The 19844-nt window shown below is 35.3% G+C and overlaps 1 protein-coding gene across 4 annotated transcripts in view; it reads left to right on the top strand.

Annotated features, from left to right (window-relative positions):
- VPS41 (VPS41, HOPS complex subunit) overlaps nt 1-19844 on the top strand; it is a 166988-nt gene that overhangs the window by 138662 nt on the left and 8482 nt on the right. For all 4 annotated transcript variants that reach the window (XM_011376692.2, XM_023521282.1, XM_011376693.2 and 1 more), the window contains 3 exons: nt 6651-6705; nt 8400-8540; nt 10297-10433. In XM_011376692.2, the coding sequence (XP_011374994.1) occupies nt 6651-6705; nt 8400-8540; nt 10297-10433 (333 nt within the window). The remainder of the gene's footprint in view (nt 1-6650; nt 6706-8399; nt 8541-10296; nt 10434-19844) is intronic.

The raw sequence follows: 19844 nt of genomic DNA, 5'->3' as shown, positions 1-19844 counted from the left end.
CAGGACTCAAGGTTGATAACTTAATCCCAGCACCCTGTCTGCTTTAAATATCCACCTTATGTGTTTCTGTATTTTTCACGTTGCATTTCATTTCTCTATCATACTTCATTCCATTATAATTATAATAAATGTATATACTAGTCTCTCTTTCCCACTGTCTTGTAACTTCAAGGACAAGGATTTTCTCACTCATTTTGGTGAACCCAGTAGCCAGCACACATGAGACACTTATTAAATGTTTGTTGTATCATGAGTGAATAAATGAATAAATGAATACATATGAGGTTCTTATTAGGGCTGAATATGAACTAGTAAGTTTTATGAACTTGCTCTGTCAAAATAAACTGTAATACTTACTATTAAGGTACTAGAAACTGGGTAATCTAAGGCCTTCAGTGTTGTTTCCCATGGTTCTTGATAACATCTGGAATGCTATCTAAGGTCTGACTAAATTCAGATGGGCATATCACGAGTGCTGTTTAATCAACTGTGTGCATCAACCAGACAGAAAAAGTATCAGACCTGTAAGAGCTATGTATTAAGAAGTTGATTGATAACATGCAACTTATGTGTACTCCCAACCTTTATAGTTGCTTTTTCAACCCTTGATAATTAACTGTATATGCATTGGATTTACTATGAACTGGTTTCAGCTCAATGGATTTTCAAAATCTGTAGTTAGTGAAAAAATATCTTATCTGAATATTAATTTATGAAAAATTTTAACATTTATATTTGGGACCTAAGACATTTCTCAAGAATACATTTGGAAATACATCATCGTACTCTAAAGATAAAAGCAAATATTCCCCTCTCTTCTCACTACAGAATCTATAATCTAGAAAAAGAATGAGAATCTTACTGTTTGAAAAGTGCCCTTTCATTTGTATCTCACTTTTTGAGGTAATGTCATTGATTTCCAGGAGGATGTGGCTGTCTCGAGTTGACACCTCAGACAGAGCCCCACACACACAGGTGATCATTCTCATTCACTTAACACAGATGCAGAGGTACCACCCACATTCCAGTATTCATATTTCTCACACACTTTCAACCCATCTGGTTTACATTTTTCCGGTCTAGTAGTGTTCAGCGGAAGGCACACTGCTCTACCTAAAGGGGAGCATCAGAAAATTTCAGACCTACACATGGTACTTCTAATATATAGAATTCACTTAGAGCATTGTATAGACCTTTTAAAATTTTTCTCTGTGATCCACTGAGAACCAATTGCTTTTAAAAGAAGTCCATACAAACATACTGAAACCAATTATGTCTTAAATATTTGTTACATTATCTCATGTGTTCAACCGAAAGAGAATTCTGAATAAAATAGATTAGAAATGGTAATGGGGAAAATATGGCATTTTAGTAAAATAATCAAGTCAATAATTCACATTTTTAAAACTCCCTAAATGGGCTTTTCTTGTTATAGGTCATTGAGAATTCTTCATAAGACATTCTCTTTTCATTGGGATCCATTGGGGGAAATTTGTATATTTGCAAGGAACATCCTTGCCCAGGTACCTAAAGCTATCTTATAGTAGATATTCTTTATTAACTCATGTAGGATTTTATTCTTTTTCCCTAGAAATAAGAACTCTGTACAGATTTAATCACCTTAGAAACTTAATTACTTTTATGTTTACTTGTAACATGAAAAAACTACCAATTCATAAAAAGCAAGGTAGATTTCCCCCATTAAAAAGCCTCCCAAGCACCCTGACAGTGAAGTGAAGGTCATGGAGTATAGGTTCGCCTATTTGGTCTAAAGAGAGATTCAGAAAATTTGGTCTCCTTTTCTACCGAATATAAAATTAAGAACTCAAAAATTTTAATATCACTCCCCCCACCTCCCCCCCCACACACACATACCCAAGAAGTCTCTATTTCAAAAGACTATAGATTGTGTAGTCCCATAGGTGCTTAGGTGGTATTTCGGTGTTGGTTTTTTATTTAAAATGAGAAGTGTTTAAGGTTTCAAGGCATTATTCAGAGGACGTTGACACCCACTATTGTTAATAATTCACTTATGGCAGAATAGCAGCTCATTTCTGGTTGTCTGCCTTTGCTTGGATTGGGTAATTTTTTAGAGGAGGGGTGATTTCAAATGACTGGTTGAAATCTTCAAGAATCCAGGTCAAACTTGTTTTGAATTGATTGAGATTCCACAATCAATAGTATTTGGCTAAAAACTTTGTAGAGACCCTGACATCACATCAAAAGCCCTTTAGGATTGTCAAACACCATTGTTCAGGATTTAAAATCACCACAACTCTTAAATTCCAAAATTAATCATAAACTTTTATGAAATTATTCTAAAGGAAATACAGAGTTGGTAAGAATTTATAACATCTACAACAGTTTAAAAAGTTAATAAAAATTGTTTCTATTTTGCTTTATAGTATGTGCTGTGCTTTCATGTAGCTTGTTTTTATTTAATCTTCACAAAAGTGCAGGTAAGTGGATAAAGTCATTTTATACATGACAAGCTGAGTCTTCAGGGGTTGAAAGAAACAGAACAAAGTCTAAAGCTAATAAGTCAGAGGGCCAAGACTTGGAACCTAGATCTCTTAACTTCAGGACCCATATTCTTTCCACTATGGTGAGGAATTATTTTTCAGGTTCAAAAGTTAATTAAGATAATAATAATAACAATACTAAGGATACTCCTTAGTATTGCAAGAGGCATGAAAGACATCAGTTTTTAAACTGTTAACTGTCCTTTAATTTCCAGGTATAGTCATCAGGCACTAGTTTTCATTTGCAAATCTTATTCGCTTATGCCTTGAACTGTTAAAAGCAGAGTATCAGCTTTATAGCTTGGGCAAATTTATATCTGATTTTATGATCTCACCTCTATCGGCATGCACAAGGTGGCAGTATTTAAGATTTTGGAGGAATAAAGCTGGGAAATGCAAAGTTTGTAGATTTTCATTAAATAAACTTAAAGAGAAAATTGGATAAAAGATGACAGGCTCAAAGCTAAATAGAAGTTATTATTTAATTTGTGGTTGATAAGATTCCTATTAGTTACCCCTAAATTTCTGACTGTGTTTCTTACCATAATACTAAATCAGAAAAAGAAAAATTAAAATATTGTTTTTACATCATTTTTCACTCAGTTTCTATCATTATTTTCATTTTTAATTTTACTACTATTCTCCTTTTTCATGCGCACTTGTGTGCATGTGTGCATGTATTTGTGTCTATTAGCTTTAAAAATTTTAGTTTCCCTATTCTTTCCTCTAGAGGGAGCACTATGGTCCAGGAACATTGAAGAATCTAAAATAAGGAAACATTCTTTTATGCTTCACTTGTCAATAATAGAAAAATTGTGTGTACCAGAAATATTTTTTTATGCTTAGAATTTCTAGAAATTTCTTGAGTCACTACTTTCCCATATGAGAAAGCATAATTTAAGATACTCTTAGAAGCTAGTCATAAAACATTTACAAATCTGCAAAATTCAAATTTCAGATACTTTGACCTTGGTGTTACACATGTACTTGCATTTCATACCATTCTTAACTTCAAATTTGCCTTAGGTATTTCTTCACACATGAATTGTCATTTTGATAGTATCCTAAAAGAGCTTCTAGTAGCACTATCCCGTAGAATGTTCTGCAGTGATGGAAATGAGCTATAATCTATTCTAACAAGGTAGCCACTAGCTATACTGTAGAAATTGAGTATTTGAAATGTGGCTAGTGAGGAACTGAATTTTTAATTTAAATTTAAATAGCCACATATAGCAAGTGGCTACAGTCTTGGACAGTTCAGGCGAGCCTTCAGACTGCAGACTGTTTGTGGTTTGAGACAAGCATGTTCTCAAGCATTTGCATATACTCAAGAAAGGAAATGGTTCTCTTTGAAATTTCTGAGTGGTACTTTAAAGGTCAATAAATTTTCAAATACAAAATTGATTTATAATAAACTATTTTGAGCTATATTCATCTTTATTCATACTGTCTTTCTCTAAACAGTCCAGCTATCCAATTGTGTTCACATTATCTGTTTGTAAATGGCACAGTTCCACTAAACCATATACTGTCCATTTGTATCTCCAGAAGGTAGCACAAATCTGGGCACTCAGTTGGTTCTCAGTTTTTTGTTGGAATAGTTCACGTCCTCTGACTTCAGATTTTTTGCTCTTTTCCTTTACTACTTAACTTCCTACATGTGTATCTGAATGTGCTATAGTATCATTCCAGAAGGGTTAAGAGTTAGTAAGAACGATCCATTGTTTAAGGTGATGATTTATGGGTGTGACAGTATAGAGGGAAGTAAACCATGTTCTAAGTGTTAGTTAGGAAGGTTCAGCTATTAGTGATTTTTAAAATCCCAAAATAATAGTGGTTTAAACAGAGTAGCAGTTCTTTCACATGGAAGTCCTGGTGGAGTGGCCCTGCTGGTGGTGGCATACCACAGGGTCCAAGACCCAGGTGCTTTTCTCTTGTTCTCCAACCTTGTATGACCTTGACCTCATGATATGAGATAGTATCATTCATCTTTGTTGGAGCATATTGGATTAAAGGACTAAAAATAAGAAAGCAAGGGGTTCACCCACACTGCTTCTTATAGAATGTTCTCAGAAGCTGCCATGTTTCTTTCATCTCTATGGGGGACATTAGTCACATAACTCTCCTACCACTGCGGAGGCTTGAAGATTTAGTTTTGTTTGTTTTTTTACACACCCACCTGAAATCTTATTACTCTAGAAGAAATGAGTAAACACAATTTTTAAAGGAATCTTGCGAGTAATGAAATTAATAGTGTTTCCTTCTTATTATGACCTTTGGGTTTTCTCATTTTCTCATTTAAATGATTTATGTACTTTAAAACACTATCCTAATTTCACTGCAATTCTAAAGTAAGGTGTTATTTGTGTTTTCCTTTTTTATGTTTGGTTTGGTTTTTTTCCCCCTTACATTGATTATGATCAGCACTTTTCCCTCCTTTTAGTTGTTTATCTCCAACCAGAGACACAGATTTAAATATATACTTGACATAAAATTTTAAGTCAAAAATCAAAATGTCAAAACTAGCTCCTGCTGTTATTTCCCAAGATAGATCATTGAACCAAAAGAGTTAATGAACTTGAGCTGTTCTTTTTATCTCCTTGGTTCTTGTTTATAAACCAACCTTGGCTGGTTGTTTTAAATGACTGCTTTAACTATGCAACCCAGTAAACTTCCTCCTGAAACCTTTTTTGCCTGATCATTTATTGAAAAATTATTTATTGCATACCTACCATGAGCCAGGCATTGTGCAAAACACAGGGCTCGAGGTGCACATGGTCCCAGCCCACAGAAACAAGATAAACAATTAGGGGAGTAATCATACCTGCGATCAATTCTGAAGATGTGGGCAGGGTGCAATGAGAGAAAGTGCCTGAGATCTGTTCTGGTGTGGGTCCAAGGAGGATTTGTCTTAAAGACTTGCCAAGAAAGGAGAGTGAGGAGGGAGAGCAGCACTCCAGGCCAAAGGGTCACAGTAGAGGGATGAGCAGGGCGTGCAGTGTTGCTGCAGAGAAACACAGGGCCAGATCGTGAATGCCCTGAGGCCACAGTAAAGATTCTATGCTTTAAGTTAAAGCAAAGCAACACAATAAGAAGGTTGAGTAGCGGGGATATGAGTTAGGTTCCTGGTGAACTCTGACTCATCACACTGCACACAGTTCAGATGCCACCTCCTCTGCAAAGCTGTTTATAAGAGGGCCATGCTGGAGCTTCTGTCCTGTATCTGAGCACATGGCCCTCTTCATACTCCCCCAGGTCATGGGATTCTGTGTTGGCACATCTCTGTCACCCTCTCTGGACCCTGCGCTTCCTTGTCAGACTCATGCTGCTTCCACTACAACTGAGCTATCTTCATCTCCTCATTTTCCTCCTCTTTCATGTCAGCAGCAGTATTTACATCACCATCATTTTTGCATCTCCATCCAAACTGACCCTCTATGCCCAGCACACAGTGTATAGTAAATGTGTGCCAGTTCATTTAGATTATTGAATTGTTTATAATCCCATAGTGTCTTTTTTTTACATTCAAAGCAATGTCATTTGTGTGTGGTTCCTCATTTATTTTCCTTGATCTTCTTTTTGATCCTTCTTGTCAGATGTGTTTTTTCTTGACAGATCCTTGAGCAGAATTCTCTTTTAAACCTTGTGAGTTGTCAATAGAAATATCCCCAGTATCTATTTATTTATGCAACAGATGTTTACTGGGCTGTGATACACTCGGTACTGGGAACATGCAGCAATGAATAGCAGTCTTTTCAGGGAGCTTCATTCTGGTGGAGGGAAACAGAACTTAAACCAAGGACTAAGGATCAGTTGGGGAGCAGTACTATAAAAAAACAGAGTAATGTAAAGAGAGAAAGCTTCATGGGAAGAGCCTTTCTTTCAGCATTTTGCTTTCTGCCTTTGCTCATGAAATGTTCTGAGTTGTCTCAAATATGTTAAATTGTGTAGGGACCAGCACCTCCCTGCGAGCTGAATGGGTACAGCCAGCAGCAGAACCTAAAGAGATTTGTGTTTTTGTTTGTTTGCTTTGTTTTGTTTTTAAAGAGAAGCAGTGTTTAAATGACTGTTAATATTTGTCCTTGTGTGGTAACCCATAGTAACATTTTTGTCCTGCTTTATTTGAAGGCTCTGGAGATCTGTCAACAGAGAAACTTTGTAGAAGAGACAGTTTATCTTCTGAGTAAGTATCTTTTACTAATTTTGGTCCCCATAAACTAAGAAATGGGGTGACAACGTGATATAAATTGTTCAAGAATAGATATAGATATTAGACCAAAGTAACAAATGTTAAAGCCTATTTTGTATAAGAATTTAATACATAGAAAAAGAGATTTCACAATTCAATAGAGAAAGAAGAGTTATTTAATAAGTGCTGTTGGAATAACATTTTAATATTGTGTAATAAACAAAACTCTATCAGTTCACACCTCATAACATAATTGTAAGTGGCATGACAGGTTTCTTCATTTTTTAAAAAAGTTATCAGCTTATATTACCATCATCTTGGTAGAAAATAAGTAATGTTCATACTGAAAAATTACACCTTAAGTAACTAGAAGAAATTAAATTGAATATCGAAGTTCTGGAGAGAGAGGAACACTTTTTAGTACAATCTAGCTATCAGCTGTCCTTGGTCCTCTGACTGCTGCCTCTACATATGTCACAGTTTTTATATCATGGATACCATGGTGCAGAACTTACTTTTCACATTCCTCCAAAATAAACCACTTACATAAAGCAATGTAGATTCTTGAAGATTTCCTAAGGAAGTTCTGGTAGCATAAACATAGAGTTTATATTAGGTGTTTCTTTAGTGTTTCCTCCCAAGAAATACTCTAGTAGATTTTTGTTATATTGTCTTGGAAACAGTAGAGAAGTTATAAAGGGAGACATAATCTCCCTTTAAGTCATACTTAAAAATTCTAACAGTAAAAAAAATTAATAATTTTTAAAGACATAAACTGTGGGAATAATATTTGCAGGAAAAACAAAATGCAATAGAAGATATAACAAATGGGATTTTGTTTATTTTCAAGCCAGCCGTTATCACTTGATAGTAGCTGTCCAGAGTGAGAAGGTTTCAAGGTCCATTACTAGTTCCTGCCGTAGGCCAGGGGCCAGGAGGAAGAGTGATGACCTACAGCCAGCCAGTTGCTGTCCTTCTTCTGAGTAAAGCTTTTCTACATGTACTATATTAAAAACTCATGGAAATTGTTAATAAAACCACTAAATTGCCAATAGATCAATGAGCAAAGTATGTAAAGATAATTAACCAAATAGAAGCATAGTTGGTAAATACTTTCATTTCATAAGGGTTATTGAAAGGCTTTCCCCTCAACTTGAAGGAGAAGGAAATGAGGTTGAGTTTGCAGTTGGCACAAAGTGTATCAGAAGAGCAAATGAGAAGCTACTTAAAGAAGCAGAATGACTCAAAGGCTTTTAAAAGTCTTATCTGTATCCGGGTGTGAAGGCATCCAAAGGAAATCATAGGACTGTCAGAATCTGACAGACCTGAGTTTGGATTCTAGGTTTGCCATATAGGTGCTGATCTTGGCAAGTTACTGACTCTTCTATAAAATCAAAACATTAGTAGAACATACCTCATAAGATTCTAGTTTTGATTAAGTGATATAATTCACAGGAAGCACTCAAATGAGTACTCAGCACACAGTAAACATCCAGTAAATAGGAGATATTTATTTTACTGTGTTATAGAAGTATATGCTAATGTCATGTTAGAAAATATGTTTTTGTCTTAGCTTTCAAACTGTGTAAACAAATTGAGATATGCTATTTCTTTTTAAAAAGTTAATAAAAATACCCTAAATGTTTTATTAAAGTGTCATAAATGAAGTTTTCCCACATCTTTGCTAGGCCGAATGGGTAATAGCCGAAGTGCCCTGAAGATGATCATGGAGGAATTAAATGATGTTGATAAAGCAATTGAATTTGCCAAGGAGCAAGATGATGGAGAGCTCTGGGAAGATCTGATTTTATATTCTATCGACAAACCACGTAAGCAGAAAAACCATCTGAGATCATAACTTTTCTCTCTCAATATAGCCAGTTTTGTCTAGAGAAAGAATTATCTCAAGACACATCAGAGTTAAAAATATGGCAAAGTATATATAATAAAAATAGACCAGGTACATTGTAACAATTTCCAACACGTTTGTGCAGAGAAACCCGGAGCCCCTTCACTTTGTGTTACCTTAATGTGATGAAGAACAAGTGGTTAACCTGATAATGTGTCCCCTTGAGGCATAGTTTTACCTACTGCACTCAAATTGAATAAATGTGATATGGCATAGTTTTGGTTTTCTTAGATATATGTGGGGACATTTATTTTGAAAATGTATAGCCCATACCAGTCTCTCTTTATGGAAACATTACTGTCAGCAGACGTTGACCATATTTGGATGTTCACTGTAATAGCAAACACTTTCACAACTCGGCATCAGGAGCTTATATTTGTTAGCCTTCTGCTTCACCAGTTGTATTGGTCTCCCATTTTGAAAAGAAACTAAAGCAGTCACCTAACAATAACCCAAGTCTTCTCTTAAAGATATGCAAATGATCCAGAAGCTAGCAGTAGTGATTTAAAATCTCCCCACTCCCTTCCCTTTTTTAAAATTTTTTGGTGGGAAGACTTATCTATTTCAAGATTTTCAAGTTTTAGAAACTGCTATTATGATTGTCTTTTTAATAATAAGAGATGCAAGAGGATAATATCATTTAAGTCAATTTCAGATTAAGGTAGTTACGTGCACATATTCTTTGAGAGTTTAGTCTAGTGTGATAAAGTAGTTGTTTAGGGACCTTAAGGAAGGTAAAGTGGGTGTGATGGAACACACCGTGAGTTGAATCTGGCCTAGGTTTGAATTTGGGCTTCTAACTTGCTAGCCATGTGACCTTGGATGAATTAGTTAACCAACCCATTTCCTTTTCTGTAAAATGGGGATAAATAGCATTCCTACCTTGCAGAATATTGGTGAAAAGTGTTGTACATCGTTTTGAATAGCCTGATGAAATCTCACACCATCCTATTCCATCCTATGCAGGACATGAATCGTCCCTTTGTCTAGCATATCCACATTGTAAACATTACCCACCCATCAGCCATCTCAGTTATCAAATCAATTGTTATGGTATCACAGTGCTTGTGTTCAAGTAACCTTTATTTTACTTAATAATGGCCTAAAGCACAAGAATAGCGGTGCAGGCAATTCAGATATACCAAAGAGAAGTTGTAAGTGCTTCCTTTAAGTGAGATACAGTACAATAAAATATTTTGATAAAGACCACATTTATATAACTTATTACAATATATTGTTATGATTGTTCTGTTTTATTATTATTTGTCATTGTTAATTTCTTACTGTGCTTAAAGTTTACAAATTAAACTTTATCATAGGTATGTATGTATAGGGAAAAACATCATGTGTGCATGTATTTGTGTGCGTGTGTGTGTATGGTTCCATACTACCTGTATTCTCAGGCACTGGGGATCTTGGACTATAACTCCTGAAGATAAAGGGGCAGGGGGGTTACTGTATTCTGAAGTAATCATTTGTTCTCCAGCTATTTTAAACTCTTCTCATTTAGCTTCTTCTTTATGTCATGAGAAAAGTAAGAGAATATTAGTTCTTAAGAGTTTAGAAATTCAAATGACTTTAACATTTACTTTGAAGGAAATAATTTTTTCTTTGAGTTACTTTTGGCCTAAAATTGCACTTCGTTCATTGCTTATATGTTATGTGGTACTTTGTAGCGTTTATTACTGGCCTGCTGAACAACATTGGCACACACGTTGACCCAATTCTATTGATTCACCGTATTAAGGAAGGAATGGAGATTCCCAATTTGAGAGATTCCTTGGTTAAAATTCTGCAGGACTACAATTTGCAAGTAAGTATCCTTTCTTGGATAAATGAGCATGATGAGTGAGTTGACTAACTACTAGCTAAACATTTCTAGAGTTTATTTTGGACATCTATGTCAAATAATTCAGTTTGGTAGTTACATTTTACAATTGACCTTTGAACAATGCAAGGGTTAGAGCACCAAACCCTGCACAGTTGGAAATCCATGTATAACTTTTGATTCCCCAAAAACATAACTACAGTTCTCTCTTAGTATCCATGAAAGATAGGTTCTAGGCTCTCTCACAGATACCAAAATCCATGGATGCCGAAGTCCTTTATATAAAGTGGCATAGAATGTTGGATACATTCAGCCCTCTGTATCTGTGAATTCACAACCAAAGATTGAAAATAATACTGTTTTCAGTCCAAGGTTGGCTGAATCTGAGGATGCAAAACCCTGGGAATAAGGAGGGCCTACTGTATATATATTGAAAAAAATTCGCATATAGTGGAACTGTGCATTTCAAACCTATGTTGTTCAAGGGTCAACTGTATTTAAGCCCAGATATATGGAAACTGTTCAAACAGAAACTAGAAATACCACTCATTAAGGAAGCCATTCAATTTTTTAGCCATTTCCAAAATTTCTTGATGAGCATGCATTTATGTGGTAAATGTAGTGTGGCATTGGAGAAGGTGTAGAAGTAGGCACATTGCCAATTAGATCAGCCCATTTAAGCCATTTTACATAGAATGAGTAGTGTATTCTTTTGGAGAAATTAAAAATGTTTTTCAAATAGTTTGATAATTTCTTTGAAGCCACTCAGTAACCCATTACCTGAAACCTGTTAAAATACAGCATTTATTTAATCTTTTGTCTGTTTTCTAGACTAATACAACTTTTATCTTTAATAATTCAGAATTTGTGATAAAAGCAATAGAACCCATTTTCACATAATATGCTAATTACAAAGCATCCTAATCTTTTCTTTACAAGGACTCTAACAATTAGTATTTTTCTGGATGCTTGTAGCTTCCATAGAACTCAAAACTAAAGTACATTTATTTAACAAATGAGATTTTGTTATAATGTGGATGAAATTTCTTTCCTGGAAACATGAAGATTTTTCAGATAGAGCCAAAAAATAAGGTTGTGGGTCGAGAAGTGGTTCCCAGAGTGAATAAAGAGAGAAGCATCGTGATGAGGATCTGTAGTCACTGTGAAGGATACAGAGTGGGGGCTGCCTGCCGAGCTCAGGGTGGAGGCCTCAGATCAGAAGCATGGTGAAAAGGAGATGAAATTGAGAAAGATGGAAGCAAGAAGAGATGTGAGAGATAACCAAGGAGTGGTAGTGCTGGAGGGACAAGAGCTTGTGGCCAAGGACTGGGATACTGTTACATTCAAATTTCTGAAAGGAGTCATTGTGGACATGTTCCAAAGGTGGAGTGAGGGTAACGGTCATTGGAGTGGAATTAGTGTAGAAACTGAAGGCACAATGAGTCATCCAAAGGGGCACTAAGGAAGTGGTGGGGGGAAGTAGGCTTCACGTTCTCAGTGACCTGGGAGCTTAGCCTTGCAACCCACAGGTGACTCTGGTATTACTGGGTGACACAACTTCAAAGGAGAAGAGGTTTCCTGGAGGTGGGATGTGAGAAAACAAGGAGCCTTCACTCAGGAGAGCTTGTGGGAAATCTGCCATGGGAGAGAAATGGGTATTTGGTTAAAGCAAAGAGATAGAGGGCCTGTTCGGCAAAAAGTTTCAAGATATATAGGTATTTATTTACAGTGGAATTTGGAAGTTTGCAGTTGACCCAGGGTAAGGTGATGAGAGAGAAATGAGAAAGGCAAAGAAGGAAAGAGTAACATAGGAATGGGTGACTAGACAAGGGGAGGTGATATGAAGTGCTTGCATCTGTGCAGTTCCCAAGGGATTCAGAAAAGCAATCCAGGCAGGGAATACTTCACTAATTCTGAGGCTTGGAATTGAACTTTAGGGAAAGTAGTCTCATTGTCAAACCTTATAAAGCTCTGAATGTGAGTGAGCTTGATAATGGCTTGTACTTTCCTGGCTCTTACCACCCTTGGGTATGCCAGGATGTGCTCAAAGTTTCAAATTCAAGTTTTTTGAGAAGTCATTTAGTTGTCTCTGAACAGTTCTACCCCAAGGAAAGTGATGAAATAATTATCCCTTCTGTCCTCTAGCTGTAGTGCATGAAGCCCAGCCTCTAAATTTAAAAAATGTGCCTTGCTTTTTTCTTAGCCTGTACAGTCCTAATAGATCCCTTTTACTAGTTTCTTAATTCAGAGAACCATGCTCATAGACACTACTGCTCATCCTTTTTTATGAATAAATTTGCATAGTTCTGAGCCAGGAATAAAAACAAAATTATTAGGTGCAAAATGAATTCCATATAAAAAATATCCACTAAAACAGCTGCTAAATCAATATTTTATCATCTTATGTTTTAAAATGTATAGAGAGTTTTTCCTTAGGATTCTTCTGGGATGAAGTGGGAGGAACCCACAGGGAAGGTGGCAGAGCCTGTGGGAACCATTGCACCTGGAGTCTCCGCTGGAGCTCAGAGGTCTTGCTGGAGGATGCAGAGAGAAAATACTCTGCTGGGGCAGGTTGTTTAAAGAATTTCAGGGGGGTACTTCCTACTTAAATATGTAAAAAGAGTTTATAATTTTTTTCTATGGAAAAGGCTACTGTTCTTTAGTAATGACCATTTATTTTCTTTAGGCAACCTATTAGGGATCACTGTAAAAATACCTTAAATCTATTTATAGAACATTTTGAGGTTTCCAGAAAGGTTTCACATACATGTTTTTGTTTGATTTTTGTCTTATTTGTTTCTTAAAACTATAGTTGATTTTCACATGTTTGAATAGGGTAAAAATTTGTCAATCCTGTTAATCCTGAAAATTGGGGGGAAATTTTGTAGGTTCATGAATTCGTAAGACTCTAGAACATTCTGTATATTGGGAGAGCAGGCAAAGCAGTAAGGTGAAATGACCCTGGGGGAACCATTCAGTAAACATAAGGAGTCATCGTCAAATGTTAAAGAAAGGCTGTCACGGGGCTGCACAGCACCTTTTTCTTTTTCTTTTTCTTTTGTTTTTGCTAATATGTACTGGGAATCTCAAAGGGTCAGATTTGCAATAGAATATTTAGAATTTTAAAACTTATTTGACCACTGAAATGCTTTGGGAGATCATTCATAGCAAATTGCTAATTTGTAAGAGAAGAGGGTAAGAGAAAGTTGTGGAAAAAAAATTGTAAATGAACATCTCTTCTGGTTTTAAAAGTTCATGTTATCTAAAATGCAACAACTTTCTTCAACTGAAGAAATATGTGACGTCATTCAAGTTAAGGAAATAGTTTAATCAACCACACTGTTAATGTTTAAGTTTTTAAAATTTATTTTAACTTATTGTTTTTATACCTTGTCACAATGTTAATATAACTATTCAACAAATTTTAAAAGCTTCATGAATTCAGTAAGATAAAAGAAGCCCTTACCATACTTCATAATAGAGTCATTTCATGAACATGCCTTCATAGAATGAATGCAAATACATAGTATTAACTTAATATTTCAGTGTAAATCATTCATAATACTTATTTTGGAATCTGTAATAAAGTAGCTTAGATTTTTAGGTGCAATTTTTTTAGTAACATGATTATAAACACTTATTTAAATATTTGAGAGACTTTTGTGTCAGATACTGCATGGGGTACCAACAGGGCCTCCATATACTGTGTCATAGACCTGGAGGTGAGTAGGGTGCAGCCCTTCGCTCCCGTGACTCATGATTGGAATTAATATTTCTAGGAGAAGTAAAAAGTTTTAACACTTCCATTTTATTAAACTTCACACACAGACATGCATATAGGTAGTTTGACTTCAGACATTTCCATGTCTAGCAAAATTATTTTCTCATATTTACATTTGCTATAATTCCTATATTTCTTTATCATTTCCCATATCTTTCTACTTAGAAATCCAGAGACAAATGAATTAAGAGGAAATAGTGACATCTTTCTTACCTGTCTTTTTGGGCCCACATGGGTTTCTTATTGATACATAGTATATAAGCTCTAGATTTCTCCTAAAATGAAGTTTTTAAATTTATAAATCCCTGAAATAAATTTTTAAGATAACATAGATTTTTTTTTTTTTCAGATTATTTGAGGTTGGCCTCATCACAGCTTTTAGGTGACTTAACTGGCCTACAACAACCAACTAGAGCTTCTTTAATCAGTTTGGTACATACATACTTTGTACTATTGTAAATTTAAATATGGTTGCATTTATATATTTTTTTATCTCTAACATGAGATCTTAGAGACTTTCTATCTTCTCCTTTTTCTTTTTCTGTAATTATTATCTTTGATAATAATCCTAACAAAAAGTAAAGCTTTTTCAAGTTGAATTCAAATCCCATAGCACTATTGCCTAAATGATAGATGAGAAATTAAGTAAAATGTTTTCCCAGTCTAGCTCTGGTATCATATTGAGGTCTTATTAAACCAGATAACTGTCATTTACAGTTCTAATGATAAGCACTGCAGTATGAATAAGGCAATGTCAGCAAAAAGTTCAGCATTCAAAAAATCTTTTAAAATAAAAATTTTAGAAATGGCAATTTTTATGGCATTTTTCCCATGACAGCTATTTCTAATGGACCATAATAACTTTGCTGATGTACAGTTCTTTTATTACTCTATAAAATATCCATGAGTCTAGTGTTTTGCTTTTGGTTTGGATTATATCAATGATGATGAACTTCAGAAAAATAAGAAAGCAAATAGAAAGACTCTAGAATCTCATGTTGGTTTTCAGCAGCTATCTTATACTTTCTTCTTTAAATTTATAGTAGAACAAAGTATGCTTGTAACAAATTGTTTATAGAAGCCTCAACTGGTTGTCTTAAATGATGAAGAGGAAAGAATAAAGGTTAATAAAACATAGAATTTAGAAAAACTTAGAACTATAGAGGGAAACATTATAGTATTAAGAAAATAAGAGTGGTGAAGAAGGATATGGAAGGAAGTTGAACCATTGATTTGAATAACCTTGGAAAAATAAGGGACAGTCCCATAAGGAACATGAATGTTTGGAAGGTAATACTGTACATGGCAAGCAATGCCTACAAATATGTTTTAAGATGAAAACTGACGCCATTATGAAGTTGAGGAAAGAAAAGATCAGATAGTGGTTTACTTGCCTCAGTGAAATTCTAATATGAGCTACAGATTACAAAGCAAAAATTAATGATGGTGTCTTATTTACCAATTGGAGACATAGATGACACAATGGTGTTTCAAACTGATTTTAATTTCTGAAAGTGATATCAAAGGCTATCTAACACAGAATAAAATAGGAAACCAAAATAAAACAGGAGGAAACAGGCAAGAAATATTTTGCTGGGCAGAAAATGGCTTGAGTTTTGAAAAGGCAGTTGGCATCATTTGTCAAACAGACTACCTTGTGCGGAGAGGGACAATATGATCCTTAAACCTTCTTATAAGCTTAACTTTTATAGCATGCAGATATTCCGAAGACATCTCAATATGTACTTGCAGATTCCATAAAGTCTGAGAAAGAGATATGGGGAAACAGCATAATTTTTTTAAAAAAGAAAATCCTCATAGACTAAATTTTTAACACCTAAAGTAAATAAAGAGTAAAAATTTATTTGATCAAATGTCAAGGTCAGTGATAAAGACTAAGATTTTAAGAATTCAAGTATAATAGATTTAAAAGAGAGTAAATATAGATGTAATCTCTATTAATATTTGCTTTGCTTAACATAGTCAACAGTATATAAACTAGACATTTATTTTTCTAAACTAGAGTAGCTTTAGATTTCTGGATAGATGATAGACTAAAGTGAATACCCTCTTCCTATTAAAAAAATTAACTAGGATATTAAAAAATAATTTATTTTTAATTCATAGCTGATCTCAAAAGAGATATGACCAGGAGCCAGGAAATACTGAGAGCAGCAAATCTGAAGTGGAAGGGGAATGTTGTTGATGTGGCAGACCTTAGAGTAGCAGATATAGTTACTAAATTAAGGGCATCTTATACTTATGTGGGATCAGGATAAATAGCCATTGGCCCACCTAAAACGAGGAACTAAAATCAGTGCCATGCACAAAGCCTGAGTCTCAAGCCATAGGAAAAAATCTGCCTTCTGGTTCTAGAAAGTGACAAGGGAGCTCACCATCTTCTCAGAGGTGAATGGGAGAGAGAAGGTTGGGGAAGGATAGCGGTCACCCATAAGAACATAGGATCTGGGTATATACTATTGTGGTTATGAACACTCTTCTAAAACTATTGAAATCCCTTGAGACTTCAAAATGAGCAAAAGTGAAGCCTCTCAGAATGATGTTCCCTCGGCTAGGACACACAGGACTCTCCATTGATAGTGAGCTCACAATAGAAAGAATTGCAAACTACATCATGAAGGGTAGTCAGGAGATACAAAACGCAAAAGAATGAAAATTGATACAATTTAATATTCCCAGGAACCAAAAATACTAGATCAATCTCAAAGGCATTTATTACTAAGCCCTTTTAAAAGAAAGACGTGTAAGAAAAAAGAGACACCATAATAAAAAATAGCACAATGTGATAGAAAATAGAAATATTTGTAAAATAACCAAATAGAATTCTTTAAAATTGTGTGTATATTTATTCATTTAAACTATCAATTCAGTGGAGAAGGTACATATTAGATTAGACACAGCCGAATAAGAGAATTAAATAACTGGAAGATATATCTGATGAAATCATTCAGCATGCAGCACAGAGTAATTAAAAGATAGAAAATATAAAAATGATTGGTTAACAGAGATAAGAATATTAGGATGAAAATGTCCTCACCAGAGTCCCAGAGGAGAGAATCAAAGGACTAATAAAATAGGAAAAGTTCTAACAAAATAGATCAATAAAAAGATGAAAGAAACAAATATCAGAAACAAACAAGGATAAATATAACTACAGATTCAGGCAAGATTTTAAAAGTAAGTAAATGCTACAAACTTTTATATTAGTATATTTGAAAACAATTTTTCTAGGAAAATATAAATTACTAAAATTTACTTGAGCAAATAGAATAGACCTACAGTCTTTAAGTAAATCACATCAGTCAAAACAGCAATAATAAAAGCATCATTGAATGAAGTTATCATTCACATAACTTCAGAGATAAGGTTTATCAAACTTTTAAATACAGGCAATTCTTATCCTACATAAACTCTTCTAGAGAACATAATGGAAAAGCTGCTCAATTCCTCATGGGGTGCTAAATCTAATGTTACCAACATCCCCTGAGGATAATATGAGACAATTATAGCCCTATGTCTTTTTTTGAACACAAATGCAAAAATTCTACATAAATCATTAGCAAATTGAATCTGACCATTTATTTAATTATTAAAAGTAGATATATATTCTAAATGTTATCAGTTCTCTCCAGAGTAATCATCCGTTCAGTAAAATTCTAATCAAAACCCAGAAGACTTTTTTATGGTCCTAAATTATATGTAAAAAGTAAAAGGCTAAGATTATTCAAGAAGAATAGGAGGGTATGTTTATCAGATAGCAAAGCTTAACATGTGGCAGTGTAAAATGGCATAATCACTTTGGAAAACTGAGTTATTTTAAAAATTAAACATACAGCTACTTTATGCCCTCACAGTTTTCACTCCTAGCCATTTACCAAAGAGGTGACAAGCACATCCACAAAAAGATCTATGCAAGAATGTACTTTGCAGCTTTATCCTTAATAGCCCTACACTGGAAACAGCCTAAACATTCATCAGCAGGAATATGTATCTCCAGATTGCTGCATCTCCAGGGTTCATGTCCACATTCCAGGCAGGAAGATGTGGGAAGCAACAGATTTTTTCTTAATGAGGCTTTGCTTTTTCATATGGGAAAGGGATGCCTTCCCAGGCTCCATATTTATCTCATTGACCAGATTTATGTTACATGAGCCCCAGCTAGCTGCATATTTTAGTTGGACATACACTAAAGAAAGTTGAATTTGTGTTTGAAAGGAAAGAGAAGGAAAGGTAGAATGCAAGAAAGTGTCAGCTGTATCTATAATACTTTATTTTCTGAAACAAATAGATCTCAAGCACATGGCAAAGTAGCAGATTTGTTCAATCTAGGTGGTAGAGACTTGAGTATATTTTATTATATCCTATATATTTGAAATATCTCATATTTTAAAAAGAAAACTAGCACAAAGTCATGAAATACAGTACTCAAAATGCGAGTATCTGTGATTCGATGCCATTCTGATCATTAAAAACCTGGGTGACAGAAGAGAATATATGTGCCCTAAGTGTGTAAATAACATTAGGTTTGCAAGGACAGAAGACAGGCAGAAGGCAAGACTCCACAGCTGGGAGGATAGGCTGGGCAAGATGACCTCAGAAGATGGACGTACTTGGAAATCAAGAATGTGAAGGTCAGGAAGGGGTAAAAAAAACACCTTAAGCCAACTGCTGCTGCATCTGACTTTCAGCCATCTGTGTCTTGGTAAAGACTTTCATGGGAAATACCAACTCTGGCTTTTGAGAGTACCAGAGAGCTAGAAGAGGACAGAAGTCCAAGAGAGGACTCAACCTGGAGTTCTGGTGTCCAGGTTCTTGTCTTATGCCATGAGAAAAAATTCAAAGGCAAGATGAACATCAAGCAGGAAAGAGCAAGGATTATTAAAGTGAAAGTACGCACTTAAGAGCGAAGTGCAGATGAACTCAGGATGAGTTGTGCTGGAGATGTCTGGGCTTTTGTTTTCCTTGGGGGCAGGGCTGAGATGTGGTACTGATGAGACTTTGTCCTCTTCTCCCAGTAGGCAGGGAGCTCGGTTTCCTGTTCGTATTTGGTGTTTCTGGAACTGTCATGGTGCCAGGTGCATGATGGGAGCCGTAGTATTTGCAGTGCATATGACATAATGATTTATAACTAGCCAAAGGTGGTATCTAAGCTGGAAGGGGCTGGTTTTGGCTTATCTCTGCATGCCAGAGCTAAAACTGGGAGGAGAGGGCTAGCTGAACAAAGGACAAAGGAAAAATTCTGGAGTTTTATCCTAGAAGCGGGGGAGGGTCCCAAGGCTGTCTTATCCTGCCTCCTGGTTTTTTGGCTAGTCTCTCCCTGCAGGAGCTAAAATAAGGAGAGGGCTGAACAAAGGACAAAGGATAAGTTGTTTGGAGCCTTATCCTGGAGAGGAAGGGACATCCGTAGGCTATCTATCCTGCCTCAAAATCAGTGTCAACAAAAGCACATTTTTCATGAGTCAGTGATGTGTTTGCTACTGGGAATCCATAGTCAACACAATGCCCAATCATAAGTCTGTTATCGAAAACAATACCTGTATAATACTACATTATTCTCGTACAGTCTTTCACTCACTACCTCTGATTGCTTTTGG

This window comes from Pteropus vampyrus, unplaced genomic scaffold (genome assembly GCF_000151845.1).
Source record: "Pteropus vampyrus isolate Shadow unplaced genomic scaffold, Pvam_2.0 Scaffold302, whole genome shotgun sequence".
NCBI classification, from domain to species: Eukaryota; Metazoa; Chordata; class Mammalia; order Chiroptera; family Pteropodidae; genus Pteropus; species Pteropus vampyrus.
The sequence above is the reverse complement of the archived record's forward strand: the minus strand, read 5'-3'. Positions and strand labels throughout refer to the sequence as shown.